The sequence below is a fragment of the Ctenocephalides felis genome, unplaced genomic scaffold, assembly GCF_003426905.1.
Source record: "Ctenocephalides felis isolate EL2017-DRISC unplaced genomic scaffold, ASM342690v1 CF-g0.4_SCAFFOLD_01886, whole genome shotgun sequence".
NCBI lineage: Eukaryota > Metazoa > Arthropoda > Insecta > Siphonaptera > Pulicidae > Ctenocephalides > Ctenocephalides felis.
Genome location: NW_020538040.1, coordinates 37870369 through 37892783, shown reverse-complemented (window position 1 = coordinate 37892783; position 22415 = coordinate 37870369). Strand labels below are relative to the sequence as shown.

At 28.9% G+C, this 22415-nt stretch overlaps 1 protein-coding gene across 1 annotated transcript in view; it reads left to right on the top strand.

Moving 5' to 3' along the window:
* The window catches only part of LOC113374925 (laminin subunit beta-1-like), a 34572-nt gene extending 15451 nt beyond the window's left edge, over positions 1 to 19121 (top strand). Inside the window, exons 9-30 of the mRNA XM_026614885.1 lie at positions 1193 to 1371; positions 1612 to 1720; positions 1817 to 1978; positions 2074 to 2322; positions 2937 to 3126; positions 3641 to 3784; positions 4044 to 4275; positions 6253 to 6416; positions 6722 to 6946; positions 7024 to 7220; positions 7845 to 7941; positions 9562 to 9753; positions 12416 to 12596; positions 12800 to 13055; positions 13438 to 13602; positions 13676 to 13858; positions 14810 to 14998; positions 15108 to 15271; positions 16851 to 16992; positions 17201 to 17389; positions 18547 to 18691; positions 18988 to 19121. Of these exons, the coding sequence (XP_026470670.1) occupies positions 1193 to 1371; positions 1612 to 1720; positions 1817 to 1978; positions 2074 to 2322; positions 2937 to 3126; positions 3641 to 3784; positions 4044 to 4275; positions 6253 to 6416; positions 6722 to 6946; positions 7024 to 7220; positions 7845 to 7941; positions 9562 to 9753; positions 12416 to 12596; positions 12800 to 13055; positions 13438 to 13602; positions 13676 to 13858; positions 14810 to 14998; positions 15108 to 15271; positions 16851 to 16992; positions 17201 to 17389; positions 18547 to 18691; positions 18988 to 19121 (3888 nt within the window). The remainder of the gene's footprint in view (positions 1 to 1192; positions 1372 to 1611; positions 1721 to 1816; positions 1979 to 2073; positions 2323 to 2936; positions 3127 to 3640; positions 3785 to 4043; positions 4276 to 6252; positions 6417 to 6721; positions 6947 to 7023; positions 7221 to 7844; positions 7942 to 9561; positions 9754 to 12415; positions 12597 to 12799; positions 13056 to 13437; positions 13603 to 13675; positions 13859 to 14809; positions 14999 to 15107; positions 15272 to 16850; positions 16993 to 17200; positions 17390 to 18546; positions 18692 to 18987) is intronic.
* The last annotated feature ends 3294 nt before the right edge of the window (positions 19122 to 22415 follow it).

The window sequence follows — 22415 nt, the reverse complement described above, 5'->3', positions numbered from 1 at the left end:
TTAGTACAATCAAAATTTTGGTAGATCCTTCTGCTCTCGTCAGAATTTGAGTGCTAACGTCGGGGCGCTGACTTGGCGTCTGACGTTCAGCGTCGAGTCTCCTTGAAATTTAAAAAAAAGAGTGCGCGTAAGGTTCACCCGCGATTGAAGTAAAACTTTTTTTTTGCTTTTGTACGAGATGGCATTTAAGTTAAAAATAAATACATCATATAACTATTTTGAATAATGTTTATTAGTAATATGGCAACATTCGTGATGCACACATTTATTAGTGTCGACCATTATTCACATTTATATAATAATAAATTATAAATTATATATTTATAATAGCATTAAAAATATTTATAATATTTGAAAACAATAACGTAATTAAAGTCATATTTCAAATACGACATGATCGGTTTGTCACTGTAATTAGTATTTACGACTTTAATCTTCATTAGAGAAATGAAGTAATTGCTGATTAATAAATTCTAATATTCGTTCACACAGTGGATTATGTTAAACAACGCCTAAACAAATATTCTTTTCGTAACTTCACTCATCATGTAATTGTGTTTGAAGAACTTCAGGTAATTAAAATTAACATACATTCATTGACTGCTTGTATTTTTTTACTTTTTTTTCTGGCTATATAATCTCATTCTTTGAACAGCTGTAATATCTATCTTGTCTGAAATGTATTTTTGATTTTAATATCTTCAAAGGTTTATAGAAACTACGAATAATAAAGAAATAATTTCTAATTAATAAACTTACGTTTAGTACACGGCGCAAATTTTTAATTTATTAAAAATTAAATTTAAATTCCCTGTTTATTATTTTCAATGAACAGGGTAAAATATTCTTCTGATTCAAGCATTTTTCATTAAATCAAGATTTGTACTACAATGTAACTTTAAAATGTTTATTTATCTATGCTGATTTCCTTGTTGATATTGGTACGCATACAACGTTGGCGCCGGCATACAACGACAGATCTCTATTCACATGCACGACGACTAATCACAATCGACCCGTATTGAAATTTACACCCTAGTCGCGACTAAAGAAGTTTTGCTTTAAAAATTTTAGAGATGATGTATATGGCAAAACAACGTTTTCGATTAATCTAGTATTTGTTTTATTTTTGTATATACATATAAATATATTTGCAGTAGACATATATAATGTTTAAATGAAAATATTATAGGGTTGCAATGTATTCACTGGTGATTGTACATGCAAGCGATATGTGACTGGGCGTGATTGCGATCAGTGCTTGCCACAATATTGGGGATTGTCCGATGATCAATACGGTTGCCGTCCTTGCGATTGTGATATTGGTGGATCGTATGATAATGATTGCGATGTTATTTCTGGCCAATGCAGGTTTATAACAGATTATTTTTGATAATTTATTTTATTTTAATTACTTGTCGAAATACATCAAAATTTCATACAAATTTGCTTATAATTGCCATTGAATTTTGAAATACCTATTATTATTGGAATTGAAAAATAATTGATTGAATAATTGTTTTCAAATTATTTGATATTTAAATGATATTATTATTGACAAATTGCTATTCCGATATAAATGTAATTCTGATGTAAAGATTTCATTTATAGATGCCGAGAAAATGTTGAAGGAAGAACTTGCAATCGCCCTAAACAACAGTTTTATATAGGATCTCTTGACAAATTGCTTCATGAAGCAGAATTAGCTAATTGTGTACAGGTATCATGTCCTAATATTGATATATTTCGTTACATATATATATATATATATATATATATATATATATATATATAATTGTAAATCTTAATTTGTTAGAATTGCCACGTCGTAATTCGTGAACCGCACAAAGATGGTACTTTAGCATCGTGGACTGGGGTCGGTTTTATGAGAGCTTCAGAAAATGGTATCATTGAATTTGATGTTGACAATATTCATAAAAGTATGGATTATGATGTCATAGTACGATATGAACCTCAGGTAAATTAAACTTATAATTCATTATATAATATAAGTATTTGGCTGAAATAAAATAATACAAAACAAACAATTTATATAAAATAATTATTATATAGGTACCAGGTCAATGGGATAATGTGACAATAACAATAATAAGAACACAGCACCCAGATCCAAATGGTCCATGTGCCAATGAAAAGATAGGACATGATGTGAAGCGGCTTGTTTTACCTCATACTTCACATCATGCAAAAACTTATTTACCAGCATGTCTGGAATCTGGACAAGCCTATAAAGTAATTTTGGAATTTAACAGGTTCAGTCCGATATATGATAATGCTTTGGCTTCTATCTTAATTGATTCGGTAAGTGCTTCAAAATATGTATATGATACATAATATATCATACATAATATATCAACATACATATTTTTTCTAAAAGAAAAAAATTATAGAAAATATTATATATCACTTTTTTTGGCTTGGTAATATTTAAAAGCTTTTCCAATTAAGATTAATACAGAAGCAGGTTGCTTTCTTCACTAAGATTTTACAAACTAAAATTTACATTGAAATTTCTTTTTGTACATGTTGTGATCTTAACATTAACTTTAACTAAGTTTTATTCAAATTTATTATTTTGCTATTCAAGCAAATTTTAAATGTTAGTGTTTCAATTTATTTCCTCGGCCTATGCCAATTTCCTCGGCGATATCATTCAAAAACATACTTTAGGTAAAATTGTAATGAGAACTATTTTACTTTATTTGTTAGTTTATTGTTAAAGTAGTAGTTAGTTGGCTTATTTACTAAAGGTACTGGATTGGACAGAGATTCGAAAGTTCTTATTATAATATATGTACTTATTTGACCCGCAACAATAATAATAAGGTTGCATTTTTCTAATCCGCGAATACATAGTGAAAATAAAAGTGAAGAAATTTCGAAAAAAATGTGCTATATTATGCTTTATTACGCAGATCTTGTTTGTGCCCCGGGCAGAATCAATACCATTCTTTCAAGGATCTACCTTGGCCGAAAACAGACGCCGTGAATATGAAAGCGCGGAGTGCCATAAATATGCTTATGAAGTTAGAGAGCAGAATCCACCAGAAGTGTGTCAAAAATATCAAAACAGCATAGGTTTTTATACCTATAATGGTGCATTTTGTAAGTGAATGTTCAATATCTAATTTATTTGTATTTTCAAAAATTTTGCAGAGCGTCGAATTTTCAATAAAAAATGACACGATTTTCACTTTTAATTCGTTTGTCGCTAAGTTATATCTAATTTTTTTTTTTAATTATCAAATTTTTTTTCATGCTAGTTTAATTGAATTGCGCACTATCTAAAAGTTAATATTAAGAGCTTAAACTTTGAGAGAATTGTTTTTTATCAATTTGGAACCATTTGAGCCCTTGGGAGCAAGAAAATTCGAAAATGTCCATATTAAGGACCACCCTAATATATATATATATATATATATATATATATATATATATATATATATATAGGATAGGATATAACCGCTATGTCAATAAAATTATGATTGTATGAAAAATGAAAAATTTAATACAAATTTTAACATACATAATATTAAAATTGTTTAAAATTACAATATTTTAATGCTTATTGTAATATATGTATAATTAATATATATGAGACTTCTGTTTATTTTTTTAGCCTGTCAATGCAATGTGACTGGATCTACCAGCAATCTCTGTTCTGAATATAATGGAGCTTGCCAATGTAAACCAAACGTTGTAGGACGTCGGTGCGATAGGTGTGCACCAGGAACTTATGGTTTTGGCCCAGAGGGATGTAAACGTATGTTTCTATTTTATTACGTTCTTACAATACGTTTTTTTGAACACTATTTACGTTCTTCATATTTCAATAAAAATAAATACAAGTAATCATTAGTGATTCAAGTAAAATTTAGTCTGAATTTTAATTGCCAATTCGACAATTTTTGAAATTGTTATAGTTATAAAAGTAATTTTATAGTGTATTTATAATTTACTAATTTATTTGTTTATGAATTGGTTTTGGATTAGCAATTTAAATTTTCAATGTCGATTTTTAGCATGTGAATGTAATAGCATTGGCGCTGAGGACAATTTCTGTGAAGTGTCAACTGGTCAATGTAAATGTCGCAAAAACACATATGGACGTCAATGTGATTTATGCCAGCCGGGCTACTGGAATTTCCCGAACTGTGAGCAATGTAATTGCAATGGGCATGCAGATACGTGTGATTCGCGCACCGGAGTTTGCGTTTCCTGTCGCGATTATACAGCAGGACGAAACTGTGACAGGTAATACATACATTCATACACACATATAGGTATGTAAAATATTATTATTGTTCTGCCCAAAGACAGGTTCATAGTTTAATAGCACTACATACTAGTGATGAGCGTTGAATCAACGAACGGTTATTTTCAACTGTTTCTTTTTCGTTAACTAACTAACCGTTTCGTCGCAACGAAATAACTAGTTGAAAATCAACTGGTTTCAAAGTAGTTGAAAACATGGCGGCCAGTTAGTTATTCAACGATATAGAAATTCGTTCGTTTTCGAAAACGAACGTAAGCAGGTACCTAAAACTTAGGTCTGACGTCAGAAAGGATCAACTAATACTATGAAAATCGCTTATTGTTAGGCTACTGCTTTTATAATATTGCAGATGTACTGAGATGTAAAAGAAACTTGCAACATGCGGCAAATCGTTTAATTTTAGAAAATCAGTTACATTTATTATAGTTTTCAATGGTTAATATTTTTTCATAAAATTCTCATAGCATTTGTCTTGTAATAATTTTTTTAAACTAAACCTGAAAATTGATTTTTTATTTTTCATAACATTTTTATATAACTATATATTTTTATATTGCTTTTTTATATAACATGTAAATTCGATGTTTTAGTATATGGCTTTGCTGTAATGAAAATACTTAAGTTTTTTAAATTAAACCTTAGTATTAATAATAATAAATGTGATATATATATATATATATATATATATATATATGTGTGTGTGTGTGTGTGTGTAATAAATGTGACAATTCACATTTATTTTTTTTTATTCATCAAATCCAACGTCAACTTGACTTTTATAAGAACAAACTTCATATTAGCAACTTTCAATGAAACACTTATTTTAACTATCAGTTTCTTAACGTTGCCAGCGTTGAATCGTTAAAAATAACTATAGTTGAAAAATAACTAGTTATTTAACTAGTTGACGAAACCCCGATAACCGTTTCGTTTCGTTGACGGTTTTGCCCACCTATACTACATACCAACAATTTCCATTCCCTGCCTTATTTATCATTATCATTATTATTCACATTACTGGTTTCATGCTTCTGAGTTCTGTTTATCGCCTTTCAATTCCTTATAATCTCTTCTCTCGCGTAAATCGTCAATCATTTTAATAATTAGCTGCCAATTTGTCACAATAACTAGTTGTGTCTCGTGTTTTAAGGCAAATTGCTGTAACTTCTCATATCGCAACGAAATTTTTCAGGAATATTAAATGTTTTCTATAAATTATTATAAATACTGTAAGATTTTCTAATATTTATAAGAATTAAATAAATTGAATTACAAAGTTAAAATTATTTATTTAAAGTATATAAGTTAGCTTTAAAACTTTAACAAGAATTAAAATTAAAATCTGAATTATTGTCGATATGCAGCCATTTTTTTCCAAAAGCAATTATTTTGTCAAAACAAACATAAAGTTTTATGAATCATTTAAATCGGATGCTTAGTTCTCTCAAAAACTGCCATTTTTTGCACATTTAGCTCGATATCTCCGAAACGGTTGGATCTGCCTTTGCCAAAAACCAATCACCACTTCGTCTCGTCATTACAAATTGAATGTTTATCGGACCATTCAAATCGGATGCTCGGTTCTCTCAAACACCCGATTTCTATTTTCTGCACTCTTTGCTCCGTATTTCCGAAACGGCTTGACATGTCTTTTCCAAAAACTAATCAGCACATCTCCCTATCAAGAGGAATCAAATATTTTTTGAACCATTCAAATCGGTTGAAACGTGCGCCCGAAAACTGAACATTTTGGCATACCTCACAAAAAATGGATGTGTGTGTGTATGTATGTATGGATACAATCACGGTTCGAAAATGTCATGTGGTGCTATGTCAGTAACAAGTAGATTTGTAATACAAATATACTTTAAGATCAATAAAATTTAAGAAATTCATTTGTATTACATATGAAAATTAAATTATTTACTCTATAAAATAAAATAATTTTTTTACAGATGCATTGATGGCTATTATGGGGATCCTGTGTTAGATCGAAATATTGCTTGTCGACAATGCCCGTGTCCGGGTACTATGGATTCTGGTCACTCTTATGCCTCTACATGTTACTTGGACAGAAATACCAATGACGTAGTATGCAATTGTGATGTTGGCTATAGAGGTAAAATTACATTTACCGTAAATATATGTTTAATTAATAATACTTGATCTTCTAAAACAACGCGCAATATTAATTGGTGATATATTTGTAGAGAAATGGACTTAAAGTGAATTCATTGTGTTTTTGATTGTAAATGATATTTTTAGTTACGCTTATAGCTTAAAAAAGAATATAATTTATATTTAAGAAAATAATATAGATTATATGCATTTTAATATTTTTGCCTGTAGATGGAGTTGGAACTCCTTTCTTATGTGATTACTATAAATAACTTCAGTTGTATATCATTGATTTATTGTTGTTAGGTGCCCGTTGTGATGTATGTGCGGAAAATTACTTTGGACATCCAGAAACTCCAGGAGGCCGTTGCGAATTGTGTGATTGCAGCAATAATACAATTATCAATACTGCTGGTAATTGTGACCCTATGACAGGAATATGCTTGAAGTGCATGTATGATACTACTGGTGATCACTGTGAATACTGCAAAGAAGGATATTATGGTGATGCCAAATTGCAAAAGTGTGAAGGTCAATGATTTTACTTATTATATATATGCTTGAATACAGTTTGTGTTATGCACTGATATTTTTTGATTTGTCTGCAGAATGCAAATGTGATATGTTGGGCACAATTAGATCTGAACAGTGCAATAGAATAAATGGTCAATGCCCTTGTTTGCCAAATGTTATGGGAAAAAAGTGCGACGAATGCATACCTGATCATTGGAAGATTGCTTCTGGTGAAGGCTGTGAACCATGTAATTGTGATCCCATTGGCAGTATTTCGAGTCAATGCAATGTGGTAACTATTAAGCACTATATATATGTATACATATATATATATATATACATATATATATATATATAATACTTTATATTATTATATATGATTCTACTATTTTTAAAAAGGAAAGATGTTTACGATGTTTAGAGTCACATTTCCCCAACCGAAGTAAAATGGATTATCTTTTGATATGGTATTGTTTCACAATAATGTATTTTCAGAAGTGTTTTCTTGGCTTTTGATTTATTTGATACTAGAGTTTTGCGAAATAAAACTAATATGATTTATCTGAACTGGCTGGAGATTTTTTTTGACCAAAGACGAAGTAGTATAATACGAGAATTTATTGTAATATCTCTTCTCCAGTTTTTGTAGTCACTAATGCCCATCATGTTGAGATTTAGTTGATGTAACTGTTTATTTATTGTATGTACGATAGGTGCTGAAAATTTTGTTTGCAATAACTGTTGTTTTTTACAACGATATGTCGCTAGAGATCTGTGACATTGTTGCAAGATTCTTTGCAATCTATTTTTTTTTTAGGAAGGAATAATGAGTATGTTAGTTTGTACCCTAAATTTTCATACATTATGATATTTTTATTTATTTGTGTGATATTAATTTTTACCAAATCATATTCAGTACTTGGGAAATTGTGAATGTAAACCAGGATTTGGAGGAAAACTTTGCAACCAATGTCAAGCAAATCACTGGGGTGATCCTAACATTCATTGTCAAGGTAAACATTTTTACATGCATGTATAGACATATATGTAATTTATCCATATATACATATGTACAATTTATCCATACATATATATATATATATATATATATATATATATATATATATATATGCGTGTGGGCGCGTGTATGTGATCTCAATAATAATATAAGCAAAATTTAAATTTTTTATTTATTCAAAATGACTTTTTATAAATGATCTTTTTCGTAAATATGAACAATAATAAAAATGGTAATGAAAAAATCTAAATGATAATTTCAATAATATTGCACTTTACATTTTTTATAACTAATTGCATAGCTTTGGTATATTTAAATTCAGAAAAATATTGTGGCATTTTATATATTATAAAAAATAGAGCAGAAAAATATAGTGGCATTTAAATTTCATAGCATTGTTTACAAAATCTGCAGATATGACAATAATATCAATATATTATTAACAGGTAATGACTGTTAAAATGTTAACTATATGCACCCAAATGTAAAAAGTGACTTTATTATAATGCTTACAATTGGGCATTGATAGTTGTATTCATAAAATAAGTAAAAAGAGTGCGTGTCAGGTTTACACGCAAAAATTTAAGTAAAACTTTTTTGCTATTGTGCGAGATGGCATTTAAAATAAATACATCATAAAATAATTTTGAATAATGTTTATTAGTAATATTGTAACACTTGTGATGCACACATTTATTAATTTCAATCATTATACATATTTATATAAAAATAAATTATAAATTATATATTCATAATAGCATTAAAAATATTTATAATTGTTGAAAACAATAATGTAATTAAAGTCATACCTACTTCAAATATGGCATGATTGGTTTGTCATTGTTATTAGCATTTAGAACTTGAACCTTCATTAGAGAAATGAAGTAATTGTTGATTAATAAATTCTATGATATTTGTCTCACACAGTGGATTATGTTAAACAATGCCTAAAGAAATATTGTTTTTGCAACTTCACTCATCATGTAGTAATTTTGTTTGAACAACTGTATGTAATAAAATTAACATACATTCATTCACTGCTTGTATGTTTTTTTACGTTTTTGCTGATGATACAAGTTCATTCTTTGAGCAGCTGTAATATCTGTCTTGCCTATAAAAATATTTTTCATTTAAATAACTTCAAAGATTTATAGAAACTACGAATAATATAGAAATTATTTTAATAAACTTATGTTTCATACACGGCACAAATGTTCATTATTTTTATTATAATTATTTACGTAGAACTTGGTAAAATATTCTTCTGATTCAGGATTTTTTTATTAAATCAAGATTTGTACTGTACGATGTAACGTTAAAATGTTTATTTATCTATGCCGATTTCCTTGTTGATATCGGTACGACTAATCACAATCGACAAATGATTTCATTGAAAGCGAATAACGAACAGTTCGGGCGCAACGGACTTCCGTTGCATTTGTACAGCTTTACTCCCTAGTCGCGCCTAAATAATTTGTACTTCAATAAATATAATGTAGCAGCACGTTGTTATGCAGTAGTCTCAAGTAGTGTAATAAATGAGGGTAGCCTGTTTTGATTGCCAGTGAATATGAATGAATTAATTATGTATATTTAATATCTATGGTATTTTCAGCATGTAATTGCGACCTGACCGTGTCGGTCTCGGAGCAATGCGATCATCAGACTGGCTCGTGCATATGCCTTCGTGGAGTTGGCGGACATAAGTGCGAGAGGTGCGCTCGCGGCTATCTCGGCAACCCTCCACGGTGCGATTCGTGCGGCGAATGTTTCGAGAATTGGGACCACGTGCTCGATGAACTTAAAAGTATGTACTTGTTAGCTTTTATTCTTTCATTATATCGCAAAATTTGAAATAAACATGTCTGTACTACAAGTTCATCAATTTTATTATCTGTTTGACTAATCTTAGAAGTTAAACTAGCTGTAAGTGGAATTCTGTCTTAAGGCAATTAGGGCATCGTGCCTTAAGGCAAATTGCTGGAACTTCCCGTACCAAAAATTATTATTTTTTTTAAAAACGTTTAACATTTTTGAGAAACTATAAATTTGACAAAAAATTACTTTTTTTTTGAAAAAAAAAAATTATTGAATTTTTTTTTTTTAAATCTTTTTTTTTTGAAAAAAAAATGTTTTCTTTATTTTGACATATGTTGGAAGATCTGAACTTTTTTTCAAAGCAATCGTACTGCTTTAAATGCATAGAGACGCAATATAAAGCGCGTAAGCGCCGCGTCGCTGTCTAACGGGTAAACATTGGTACGGAACCCATAGGAATGTAAACAAAATTTATACTTATTGTTAAAATCTCTATAAAATATGTGATAATTTGATGTGCATATGTCTAATGATCATTTTTGACCGCCAAATGGCTTTTTTTTTTACTTTTTTCGTTATATCTCCGAAACCGCTAAACCTGCCCTTATAAAAATTTGATCAAATCTTCATCTTGTCAATACAAGTAAAATGTTTTTTGAATTATTAAAATCGGACGCTCCGTTCTATTAAAAACTGAGGTACCGTTTTTGGCACTTTTTGCCCCATATCTTCGGAACGGCTAGACCTACCTCCGCCAAAAACTAATCAGCACGTCTCCTTATCAATACGGATCGAATGTTTTTTAAATTATTCAAATTGCCTCATCCGTGTTCCCGAAATCGTCGACGAAAATTTGTATCCGCACACACATACATACTACGCACACACACACACACACACACATACATCCATTTTTTCTAAGGTATGCCAAAATATTCAGAAACCTCTGAAACGTAAAGATATATAAAAATTTTCATTTTCGATTTTTTTGCGATTACTATAACTTACCCTACGGGAAGTTAATAATTTCAAAATTTTCAAATAAAAATTATTTTATATTTTAACTAATTTATGATGTTCTTAATTTGAATGTGCTTTTTCTTATGTGAAAATATAAATATATTTAACCCTTTGCACTTCATCACTCAAAAGTTCCATATTAAACTAGTGTGAATGGCTACAATGGAGTGCAAAGGGTTCAATACATTATTCATGTTCAAACGGCAACATCCGAGAAAAGAGCACTATTGCTGATAAATGGCATGTTGCAGCAGAACTGCAAAGTTTTTTTATATTGAGTTCTTTCACTCAATAATAATCTTTGACTCACTAGCGTGAATGGCTACAATGGAGAGCGTAGGGTTTAATACATTATTCGTGTCCAAACGGCAACATCCGAGAAAAGAGCACTATTGCTGATAAATGGCATGTTACAGCAGAACTGCAAAGTTTTTTTATATTGAGTTCTTTCACTCAATAATAATCTTTGACTCACTAGCGTGAATGGCTACAATATGGAGTGCGAAGGGTTTAATACATTATTCGTGTCCAAACGGCAACATCCGAGAAAAGAGCACTATTGCTGATAAATGGCATGTTGCAGCAGAACTGCAAAGTTTTTTTATATTGAGTTCTTTCACTCAATAATAATCTTTGACTCACTAGCGTGAATGGCTACAATGGAGTGCGAAGGGTTTAATACATTATTCATGTTCAAACGGCAACATCCGAGAAAATGGCACTATTGCTGATAAATGGCATGTTGCAGCAGAACTGCAAAGTTTATTTATATTGAGTTCTTTCACTCAATAATAACCTTTGACTCACTAGCGTGAATGGCTACAATGGAGTGCAAAGGGTTTAATACATCATTCGTGTTCAAACGGCAACATCTGAGAAAAGAGCACTATTGCTGATAAATGGCATGTTGCAGTAGAACTGCAAAGTTTTTTTATATTGAGTTCTTTCTTATACATAAAAATTGCTTGTGAAACATAGCATTGTATCTACTAATAATGTACTGGATAAGTGTCTGGATAACTAGATAACTATCATTAATCATATAACATAACTATAATCATTGTATATTTGAATCAGTTGCATGTTAATTAAAATAAATAAAAATTTGAAAGTTAAATTGCTTGACCAGTTAAGTGATAAGAATGTTTTAAAAAGGCTTATGTGGCATTGTGAAGAGCTGTTTAGTCGTTGCTTTGATGTTTTTATTTTAACAACATAATTGATTCCATTGTAGTATAAAGCGATTTTTATCATTTACGAATTATGTACATTATAATTAGTTTGAAAAACGATTTTCGAATTAAAAAAATTAAATCTTTAGTATTTTTAAAAGATTTTCGTTTTTTTTAATGATTTACAATTTATTTGAAAAAAAAAAATATTTATGTATTAAAGTAATTTTATATTTTCTACCTTTTTTAAAAATTAATTTATCAACATATGATTTTTACTAAATTTGTTTTTGATATCTGTTAATAATATGAAAGTTCCAGTTATTTACTTTAGGATTGAGATAGCTATTTTAATATACATAAAATGATGAGGCACCACTTAAATTACAAATTACAAACTTAAATCAATTTTTTTCTTATTTTACATATTATTATAACAATAATATTCAAATGTTTCAGATCAAACTGCGGCTGTGATTGCTGAAGCTAAAAATATTAAGACTGTTGGGGCTACTGGAGCGTATACAAGTGAATTCAAAACTATGGAAAAAGAATTAAATGATATTGGTGAAATGCTTCAAAATGCTTCAATTAGTTCCAAAATTGTAGAAGATTTGGAAAACATTGTTGCTGATCTGAGGTGTGATTATTAATTAATATTATGTATATATAGTGTCTTAAATTTTCTCAGTTTGGAATATATTTTTTAACATCTTTGACAATATTTTATGAAATTTTGACTAAAGTGACTTGATAGTATTTAGAGAAATTACAAAGATCCAATAAACAATTTATTGCATTATTACATATTGAGAAACAGATATGATACTTAATTGATTTCAGGCAAAGGCATAATACATCATTGAATAGTCTGCAAGATACAATATCTGAAGTTGATAATACTGCCCATGAAATCAAACAAGCTGGATTAAAGTTAGATTCACTTAAGTCGAAAGGTGATGAACTGAAAGAACAGGCCTCTAATTTGAAACGTCATAATACACAGTTGCAAGAAGGTATTATTGAAGGAGCTTTGAATCTTACATTGGAATCCAAGTATAGAGCAGTATTAGCAGAGGCAAACGCCCAAAATGCTCAGGTAATAAAACAATAAAATATGATGTGTTTTTTATATTAAAATTCTAGAAAAAATGTATGCAATGATAATTGAAATTTTACAATTTAAGCATGAATAATAAATGATTGAATTGGTTTATGTATATTAAAATCAATGCACTTTTTAATCATTGTTGTGAATAATTAAATTTTTGTGTAACATTTACATATCCTAATTTGGAAAAAATATAAATATTAAAACAGTTGGGTTTTTTATCATTCATAGAAAATGTTATCTGCATACTATATTAAAGTTTTATGTATTATTTTAAATATAAAATAATTTATTATGTTATATTATTTATTAATGATGCGTAATGGAGCTATCAAGAAATTAATATCATAATGATAATTAATGGTTTCAGAATGCGCTGGCTGATTCAGAACGCCAATGCAAACGTACAGAAGTTCTTGTGCAGAGAGCTGGGGCGATGTATAATAATAGTAAAGCACAGAACAAAGATAGTTTAAATGAACTTGAAAATGAGATGACTCTTTTGCAATCTAACATAGCAGATTTGAATGAACGTGTAAGTACGTTATTATGTTTGACCTGCTTTGAATTTTTTTATGTTATTTTTCTAAATTACTCACCATCAACAGATCTGTGGAATGAGAAGTGAACAATGCGACACGCTGTGTGGGGGCGCCGGTTGTCCTTTTTGTGGCGGAATAACTTGTGAAAATGGTGCTATGAATAAGGTAGAGCAGGCTCTGGATTATGGAACAGATGCTGAAAATAAAATTCGCGAAAAGGAGCGCCAATCTGACACATTGTTGCGTAATGTAAGTAAATTTTATCTTGATGAATCACAACTTTATTATTTGAATATTGTCTACTGCTATTCACCATAACTAGGCTGCTGAATTAGCTTCATACACTTTATTATATATCTTTTCTTTGTATAAACTTGTAACATTTCCTACATTTTTGCTTTTCTCAAAAATGATCGTTTTGTCAATACAAGCAAAAGGTTTTTTGAATCATTCAAATCAAATACTTCGTTCTCTTAAAAACTACATTTTTTTGCATATCTTTAAAACAGCTGGACCTGTCTTTGCCAAAAACTAATCACTACTTCTCCCTAACATTATGAATTGAATGTTTTTTTAATCTGTCTTTGCCAAAAACTAATTAGCACAGCTCTCCATCAATAGGAGTCGAATGATTGCTCACACACACATATATATTTTTTTTAAGTCATGCCAAAATGTTCAGAAACCTCTAAAACGTGAAGATATTTATTTGCAAAAAAAAATATTTTTGATTTTTGAAAGATTATCATAACGTACCCTATGGGAAGTTAAATATGTGTATTAATAAATTATTCATTCAATTATTCTCATTTTTGCATTTAGATTCTGCATATATAATTTAGTACATATTGTATTAGTAGACAGAATATAGATTCAACATTGTTGAATAAGTTGTTGCTTGTTTTAATATTATATTTATTAGTAAAATTAAAATCAATAATAAATGCACAGTTTTTAATTTATTTCGTTTCAACAGCATAATTTTTTAGAATGATTTCAAAGAATTTTTGGTTGTATTTTAAAGCATTTTAAAATTGCTTTTAAATGATTTTTAAAAAGAGATAATTCTTTATTCAGACAAAACAAGTTCCAATAGTCTGAAAATTAAAAATTAAAATTGTGAAAAAAGAAATAAAATTTTAATTTCTACAATTAAAAATATTTTATCATATTGTAACAAAATATGATTTGAACTTTTAGCTAGCACAAGCTAAAAATGATGTGACTGAGGCAAAAGAGAAAGCTAAGATGGCAATGAAAAGAGCGAATGAAATCTATACAAACACAGAGGAAATTTTGAAACAAGGATTAGAAATATTGAACGATGGCAAAGATGCTTTGGATATGGCTCATTCAACTCCGTCAGAAATTCGTTCATTGGCAAATGAGGTATTTGATAATTTAACTATTATAATGTATGTATAAATATTTTAACCAAATATAATTTTTAAAATATTCAATAAAAATATATACATATAAAGTTATTTTTCTTTTGCAGACTTTAGGAATGAATATACAATTAGAACCGGCGCAAATTGAAGAGCTTAGCACGAAAATTACTTCGACTGTGAAGGATCTAACTGATATTGATGCTATTTTACATGATACTGAAAATGATCTCAAAGAAGTTGAACAATTGAAGAACCAGAGTTTAGCTACAAAGTAAGTTGAAAATATTCAAAGTTTAATTTATGCAAAGTTGTGGATACAAATGATTGGTTATATGTGTATTAACATCACATTTTTAGAGAGTAAGGCTTTACATTTTTCAGCAGTTGATATTAAATTTAGACCTCCTTGGTTTTCTTCTAATTTTAATTGGTTTCTATTCTTATTCTATAACCACTCCAGATATAATAACCTATTAGTTTCAATTTTTTGTGAAAATAATTTATGCATTGGTAATACTTGCGCTACATACCATAGTTGCTAAGGCAAATTGATATTTATATGCCAGATTTTTTTAATTACATTTAGTCATCTTGATAAAACTGTATTTCATGTCACTCTTATATTATTTATTAATTTATTCCAGTTCTCATTGATCGTTTCCTCTAATTTTTTTTTTATAATCATTCCCAAATATTTAATTTTTGATGTTTCTGGTATGTTGCTTTCTGAATCCCTTACCCATTTGCAATAAGTTTTGCAAAAATAAGAACTTTTGCAATAAGATTTAATGATTTGTAAGGATTTTCTTTCTTCACTGTTTACTTTAACTATTACAGTAACATCATCAGCATAAGCAAGTATCTTAACATTTTTAGTTATTATTTTTTGACCTTCTAATTTGTTTTCCAATTCTTCAAGTAAAGGATATTTCAACTAAGTTTTCGACGATTTATCATATTATTTAACTGTCGAACAATATAAAATAAAGTAGCGGTGCAAATGTCAACTTGAGCTGATAAAACTACTTGGGCATAGTAGTTTATTTTAAAAAATATTGATAAATAATATTTTTAATGGATACGCATAATCTGAGTTTGAATAACAATGCAGAAAATTGATAATTGCTTTTTTTAACAAAAAAATGGGTGGAGCTCATATGGCAATCCCAAATCCGTATTGAAATTTCTAGAAATGTAGACCCCATTCTGTTATTTAAACGATTTATATGCTAATTTATAGGTCCTCATGCAAAAATTTGGCATACCAATTTATAACTTCATGATTTGGCAATAGACTATAGAAATCAGACCTTACACAACGATCTTCACATTGAATTTATTAACAGTTACAAAAATAAACACTGTCAAGCATTTTCAAAAACTAGAACATCATTCAAATTCTATAGTCACTCAGCTTCTTGAGACAAAATTTCAAGAAGACTGAAGAAGAAGCTGTCCAATGATAATATTGAAACCATATCTTTGCATATATGAACAGTATTGGAGAATTTACTTATTGGAGTGGTTCTTCATCTATTGATATAATATTTATTACAATAATTTATATGTGTGTTTGAAAGTGTATGTGTGTGTATGCATGTGAGTGAATAATTAAAGTCAAATATCTCATAGAATTGTACTGTATTCTGATTGCTATTGAAAATTAAAAAAAAATTGGTTGAGATATCATTTAAAAAATGCCCAAAGTTATTTTTGAATAATAAAAGATATTGAAAAATAATTAATGTGGTTGTAATCACAGTGGTTTCAACTATAATATTTATAACAAATATTATTAACAAATAATCTATTTGAATTGAGCCGTTCTATAAAAATTTATATTATTTTAGGGAGACATCAATGAACGTCTTGCAACAAGTGAACTCGGTTGTTGACTCGTTGCGCGAAGCGAAAGAAGCACAAGTTTCAGGCAAAAAGGACATGGAACTCGCTAACAGTACTATCCTTGCCGCGCAGAACTTACTGGATGAGGTATTAGTCATTTACATTTTAAACTATTTTTATTTGGCGATATTCGATATGGGGTAGTACTGCCCTAAGACAGGTCTGTGAGTTGAGTTAAACTCAAACTCGATTCAGAGAAGAAGTAGTGTGAGAGTTTTTTCCATTTTTATTTCATACCGCAGTGCCATTTAAATCACTTACATGTGGTTTATATTGAACCGTTTATATTTTTTAGATTGCTCAAAAATCGATATCAGCGCAGCGTAGTGCTAATGATACATCGAATCGTGTACTATTACTGAAAAGCCAACTTGCTTTGCTTCAACAAAATTTTTCTAAAAATGACAAAGAAACTAAAACTTTGAGGGATGGCGCTAAGAAAGTTCTAACCATAGCCGAAAAAGCAAAAGAGGATGCTGAAGAGGTTTGTTGTTATTATATTTTATCGCACATTTATCAAATTTATTTTATATCACAATTTCTATTTTTTCAATCTCATAATTTGCCTGTTTTTCTTAAAACGTTTGGTATTGTTTATTTATAAATGATTTTATTTTATTGAATATAAATTGTTTGAAAGTTTTCATTGGTTCTATAAAGGGTCTGGGCGTGTTTCCATACAGAATTGGCTCCACCCTGGTATTTAAATAATTTTGATGCCATTTTATAGACGCGCGAAAACGACGAGCCTTATGCTTGCTCGTCGCTTTTGCAAAGCGACTTTATATGGGTGTCTTGTACCGCGCGTACTAGCTTAAGTTTTTCCAACTTTTCTCCCAAAGTTCCACTTAGATTTAAATGAATTTTTGAATAATAGAAGAAAAATGTACAGGCTTTTGAATGATGCTAATATAAAAGTAGTCAAACAAGCCGCACTGGTAGAAAATGGAAAATGAAAAATCATTTTCACCTTTTCACGCACTAACAAATAATTTTTTCACATTATTTGTTATTAACAACATAGACAAGATCAGTATTAATAAAATGACGTTAACAGTTTTTCGATATCTCTCATATTTCCGACAAAAAGTGAGTTTGAAAAAAGGGGCCACTTTCACATGTTTTCACTGATATCTCGGCCAAATGATGAGCTACGGATTTGAAATTTGGTATTTCGAATTTTCTCAAAAATGCCTATAGAATGGCATCAAAATTATTTAAACACCAGGGTGAGGCCAATTCTGTATGGAAACACGCCCATACATACCCTTTAGAAATATTTGTTTGTCACTAATTTTTTTTCGATCTGGTAGTGTTTTTTCTTCTAATTACAAAATGTTAACCTGCAAAGGTTTTTTGTCTATTTTAAGATGTTAGGTATAAATTTTTTGCTATAAATTATCTTATCTTTTTAGAAAAAAATTATGATCCATTTGAATTGGGATTCTGTTGTGCAAATTTTATTCTTGTAAGGGTTAATTATGCATGATTATGTGCTTATATTTTGTATGTTAAGTGAGTTGTTGATGTTCATCAGAGAATGTCATACAATTTGATGAACAATATGTTTGCATATAAATATTTATATATATATATATATATATATATATATATATATATATGACTCCTTAAAAATTCTAGCTAAGAAATAAGCACCAAGATGCTGAAGAGTTGTTAAGAAAAAAACAGAAGGAATCATCTGAAACACAGAAAAAAGCAAATAATTTATTACAGAGAGCTGATAATCTTACAATTGCAACTAAAAACCATTTGCAATCTTTACAAAGTAAGTATCTTTACTAAATAAGATATAAAACCATAAACAAACAAGTGCAGAAACCTTTCTTTATAATGAATGTCAATTATAATAGTTTCGTCTTGAAATATTCAATTAAAAACAAATATGTAGTTTTATTACCCTGGTTAAATTTAGTATTGTATTATGTGTATTTATATTTAGCATTTTTATATGACCAATACTTTATATACTATTTTTTACTCTATTTACTATTTTGATTACAATTATAATAATTTTTATATAGCATATTTTGATTACAACTTATAATGATTTTTTTATTTTAGACATGGATGCTGCAAACATGAATAATACTAGTATGATGGAACATTATAAAATAAAAATAAATGATCTTCTAGTGGTAATAAACACTCAATTTGATACCATTAAGAAAAGATCTGAGCACTATAGATCATGCTAATTAATATTATCATATATATTTGATACTTTGTATTGTCTATTATACAAATAGTCAATTAAAAATTATATAAATTATCGTAAGTTTTAATCTATAGATTTTTATACTTAAACAGAAATAAATTAAAACTACAATTAAATATAATCTAAATATTGACAGTGAAATACTAACGTCTACCTTATAAAATAATTCTTATATTTAAATAGTGTCTATTATCAAACAAAATTGATTGAATGCTGTCTGTCTTCAAAGCATATGTGTATCTGGTTGTTGCTTTTATTTATTTTGTAATTATTCTCTATAAAAAATAAATTTTGTTTGAATTATTTTGCTAAAAAATATATCAAACTACAATGGCAGGTATTCTCCGAACAGACGAAGATAACTGTGTTTATATTTTGTGCTCTTGTCATGTAATAGTCGCTCTTTTGAAACGTGTTAAATTGAAAATTCATACAGAAAAATCACAAATGACATTTGGGTTCGCTCTTTTGAAACGTGTTGGATTGAAAATTCATACAGAAAAATCACAAATGACATTTGGGTTCAGTTGTGCTTAAATGATTAGTGTTATATGAGTTATAAAAACATCATGACGAAATGAAGAAATACCAATAAAACTGCAGAAATGCATCTATTTCCTGTAAGAAATGACAGTATGTAAAATGATAATTACATACTACCAATGAAAAATATGTTTCAACTTTTATAGATTTGGATGCAAAAAATTGAACAAACATTAAAGAATGACAAAATCTCCGATCTAGTAATTCTTCTGCATGATACTTAAAATCCTATAATTTTTGTCGGTTCCTAACCCTTTTTACCTTAAATGACTATTAAGAATTTAAATGATATATTAATATATTATTATTTTGTATATTAATATGCAAATTACTGCTGAATTATACAAAAAAATGTATTAGATCATGTAATTGAAACTCAATAGTCATCGAAGGTGAAAAAGGCCAGAAAACAACTTAGATTTTAATTATTATGCAGAAAAATTACTAGATCAGAATATTTGTCGTTTTTTTTAAATTTTCTTCCAATTTTGGCCATTAGACACTCAATTTTGAGTTTAGATTCGTGTTTAACGGCAAAAACTATATTGAACAGCCTTTGAATTGTTGCTTTGAGCCAGCAGTAATAATTTAAAGATTTCAAATAAGTTTATACGAAATGCATTTTGTTCCTAGTTTTATTTTTATAAGAGTGTTTATTATTAGAAATGGTTGTATATAATTATTTCGTACTAATATACTAAAATAAGTTAACATTTTGTGTTGTCCTTACAAAAATTATAAACTGGTAAGTACTAATTTTATTGCTTTTAAAATAATGAACGAAATTTTGAAAGAAAGTTAAAATATAGACTAAACATATAAAATTATCATTGTCATTTGTCATATTGTTTCACAAAATCTTTTGTGTTCGTTCTTGTACTTTTTGACAATGTTTATTTTTTTGTATCCACATGGTATGAACTTGCTGAATGGAACAAGTCCAGGAAATTATCATCTTTTCAACTTCCAGTAGGGTAAGTTACAGTAATCGAAAAAAAATCGAAAATGAAAATTTTTATATACCTTTACGTTTCAAAACCTTCTGAATATTTTGGAATACTTTAGAAAAAATGGATGTATGTGTGTGCGTGTGTGTGTATGCGGATACAAATTTTTGTCGACGATTTCGGGAACACCGATCAACCGATTTGATTAATTCAAAAAACATTCGATTCGTATTGATAAGGAAACCTGTTGATTAGTTTTTGGCAAAGGCAAATTTAGCGGTTCCGAAGATGCGCGGCAAAAAGTGCCAAAAACGGTACCTCAGTTTTTAAGAGAACGGAAGATTTTTCTTGTACTGACAACGTGAAGAACTGATTAAATTTTTGGGAAGGCAGGTCTAGCGGTTTCGGAGATCTAGTAAACAAAGTAAAAAAAAATGCCATTTGGCGGTCAAAAATACGCAGACATATACGCATCAAAATATCATATATTTTATAGAGATTTTAATAATGTGTATAAATTTTGTTTACATTTCTATGGTTCCGTAACATCGTTTATCCGTTAGACGGCGACGCGGCGCTTCGGTATTTCGTCTTTATTCAGCTAAAGTGCGATTGCTTTGGAAAAAGTTCAAAATTTCTAAAATATTTCAAAATAGTAAATTTTTTTCAAAAATTTAAAATTTCTCAGAAATCAAATTTTTTCAGAATAAAAAAAATTAATCTTTTTTTTTAAAAAAAAAAAAACTTTTGGTACGGAAAGTTCCAGCAATTTGCTTTAAGGCACGATGCCATACACCACTAGTTATTTTGACACTTTGACTGGGAAAAAAATCTCAATTCGCGTTTAATATTTATTATCGGTTACAATTTACTGACCGGATGCAATTTTTATTTCAGCGTAACGTTAATTGTTCAAAAAAAAAAAAAATGCATGGAGCGCCATCCCATAATGCGTATACTCACCAGAAGTAAATGTGGGGAAGCGAAGGTGGCGAACAATAATAAGTAGCTTTCATCTTGGATCACAACCGTTACCAATTGACAGAAGGGATAACGTCGGCCAAGATGGTACACCTTCGGCTGTCCCTAAATTTAAGGATATGTCATGATATATTAAACTAAAGTGAATACCCCCTGGTTGAAACGTTCGTTCTGTCAAAATTCAATAAATTGTCCAAAGCGTACATTTGGTATTACTGTGTTCTACTTTAGTATTTCTATAAACAATAATAGATGATCGGAAAGCGTAAATTAGAATGATCGGGTTTTATTATGATGTCGTTTCTCATAATTTGTACATGGGTGTAATAAGTTTTTTTCATGTGTTAAGTGTCACAAATAGTTTAGTGATCTAGTTTAGTGTTTATTTACAAGTTTAGTGTAAAAGTAACATGCTATTCATAATTCATTGTAAGTATTTAATTTTGTGTATCAATGTAAAGCCTAGGGTTCTTTAATAATTGCTAATTTAGTGTAATACCAAAAAGAAAACGGGAAACAACAATTCATATTATTGTTGATGTTTTAGATAATATTTATGTTTTTTTTTTTAATAAAACAAGTGTTTTTATTATAAATAATGATTATTGACTTACACTATTTTATTATAGGCCTAATTTGTTGTATACTTAGTTTTTTTGTCAAGTGTGTTATATTCTTATACATTTTTTATTCTTTCAGATATTTGGTATTTTTTCTAAATTTAACCCACACATTAGGATATTACAGACTGCATTCTTAATATCAGCTCATGTCATGGATTTCTATCTTCTCCACTTCTATCT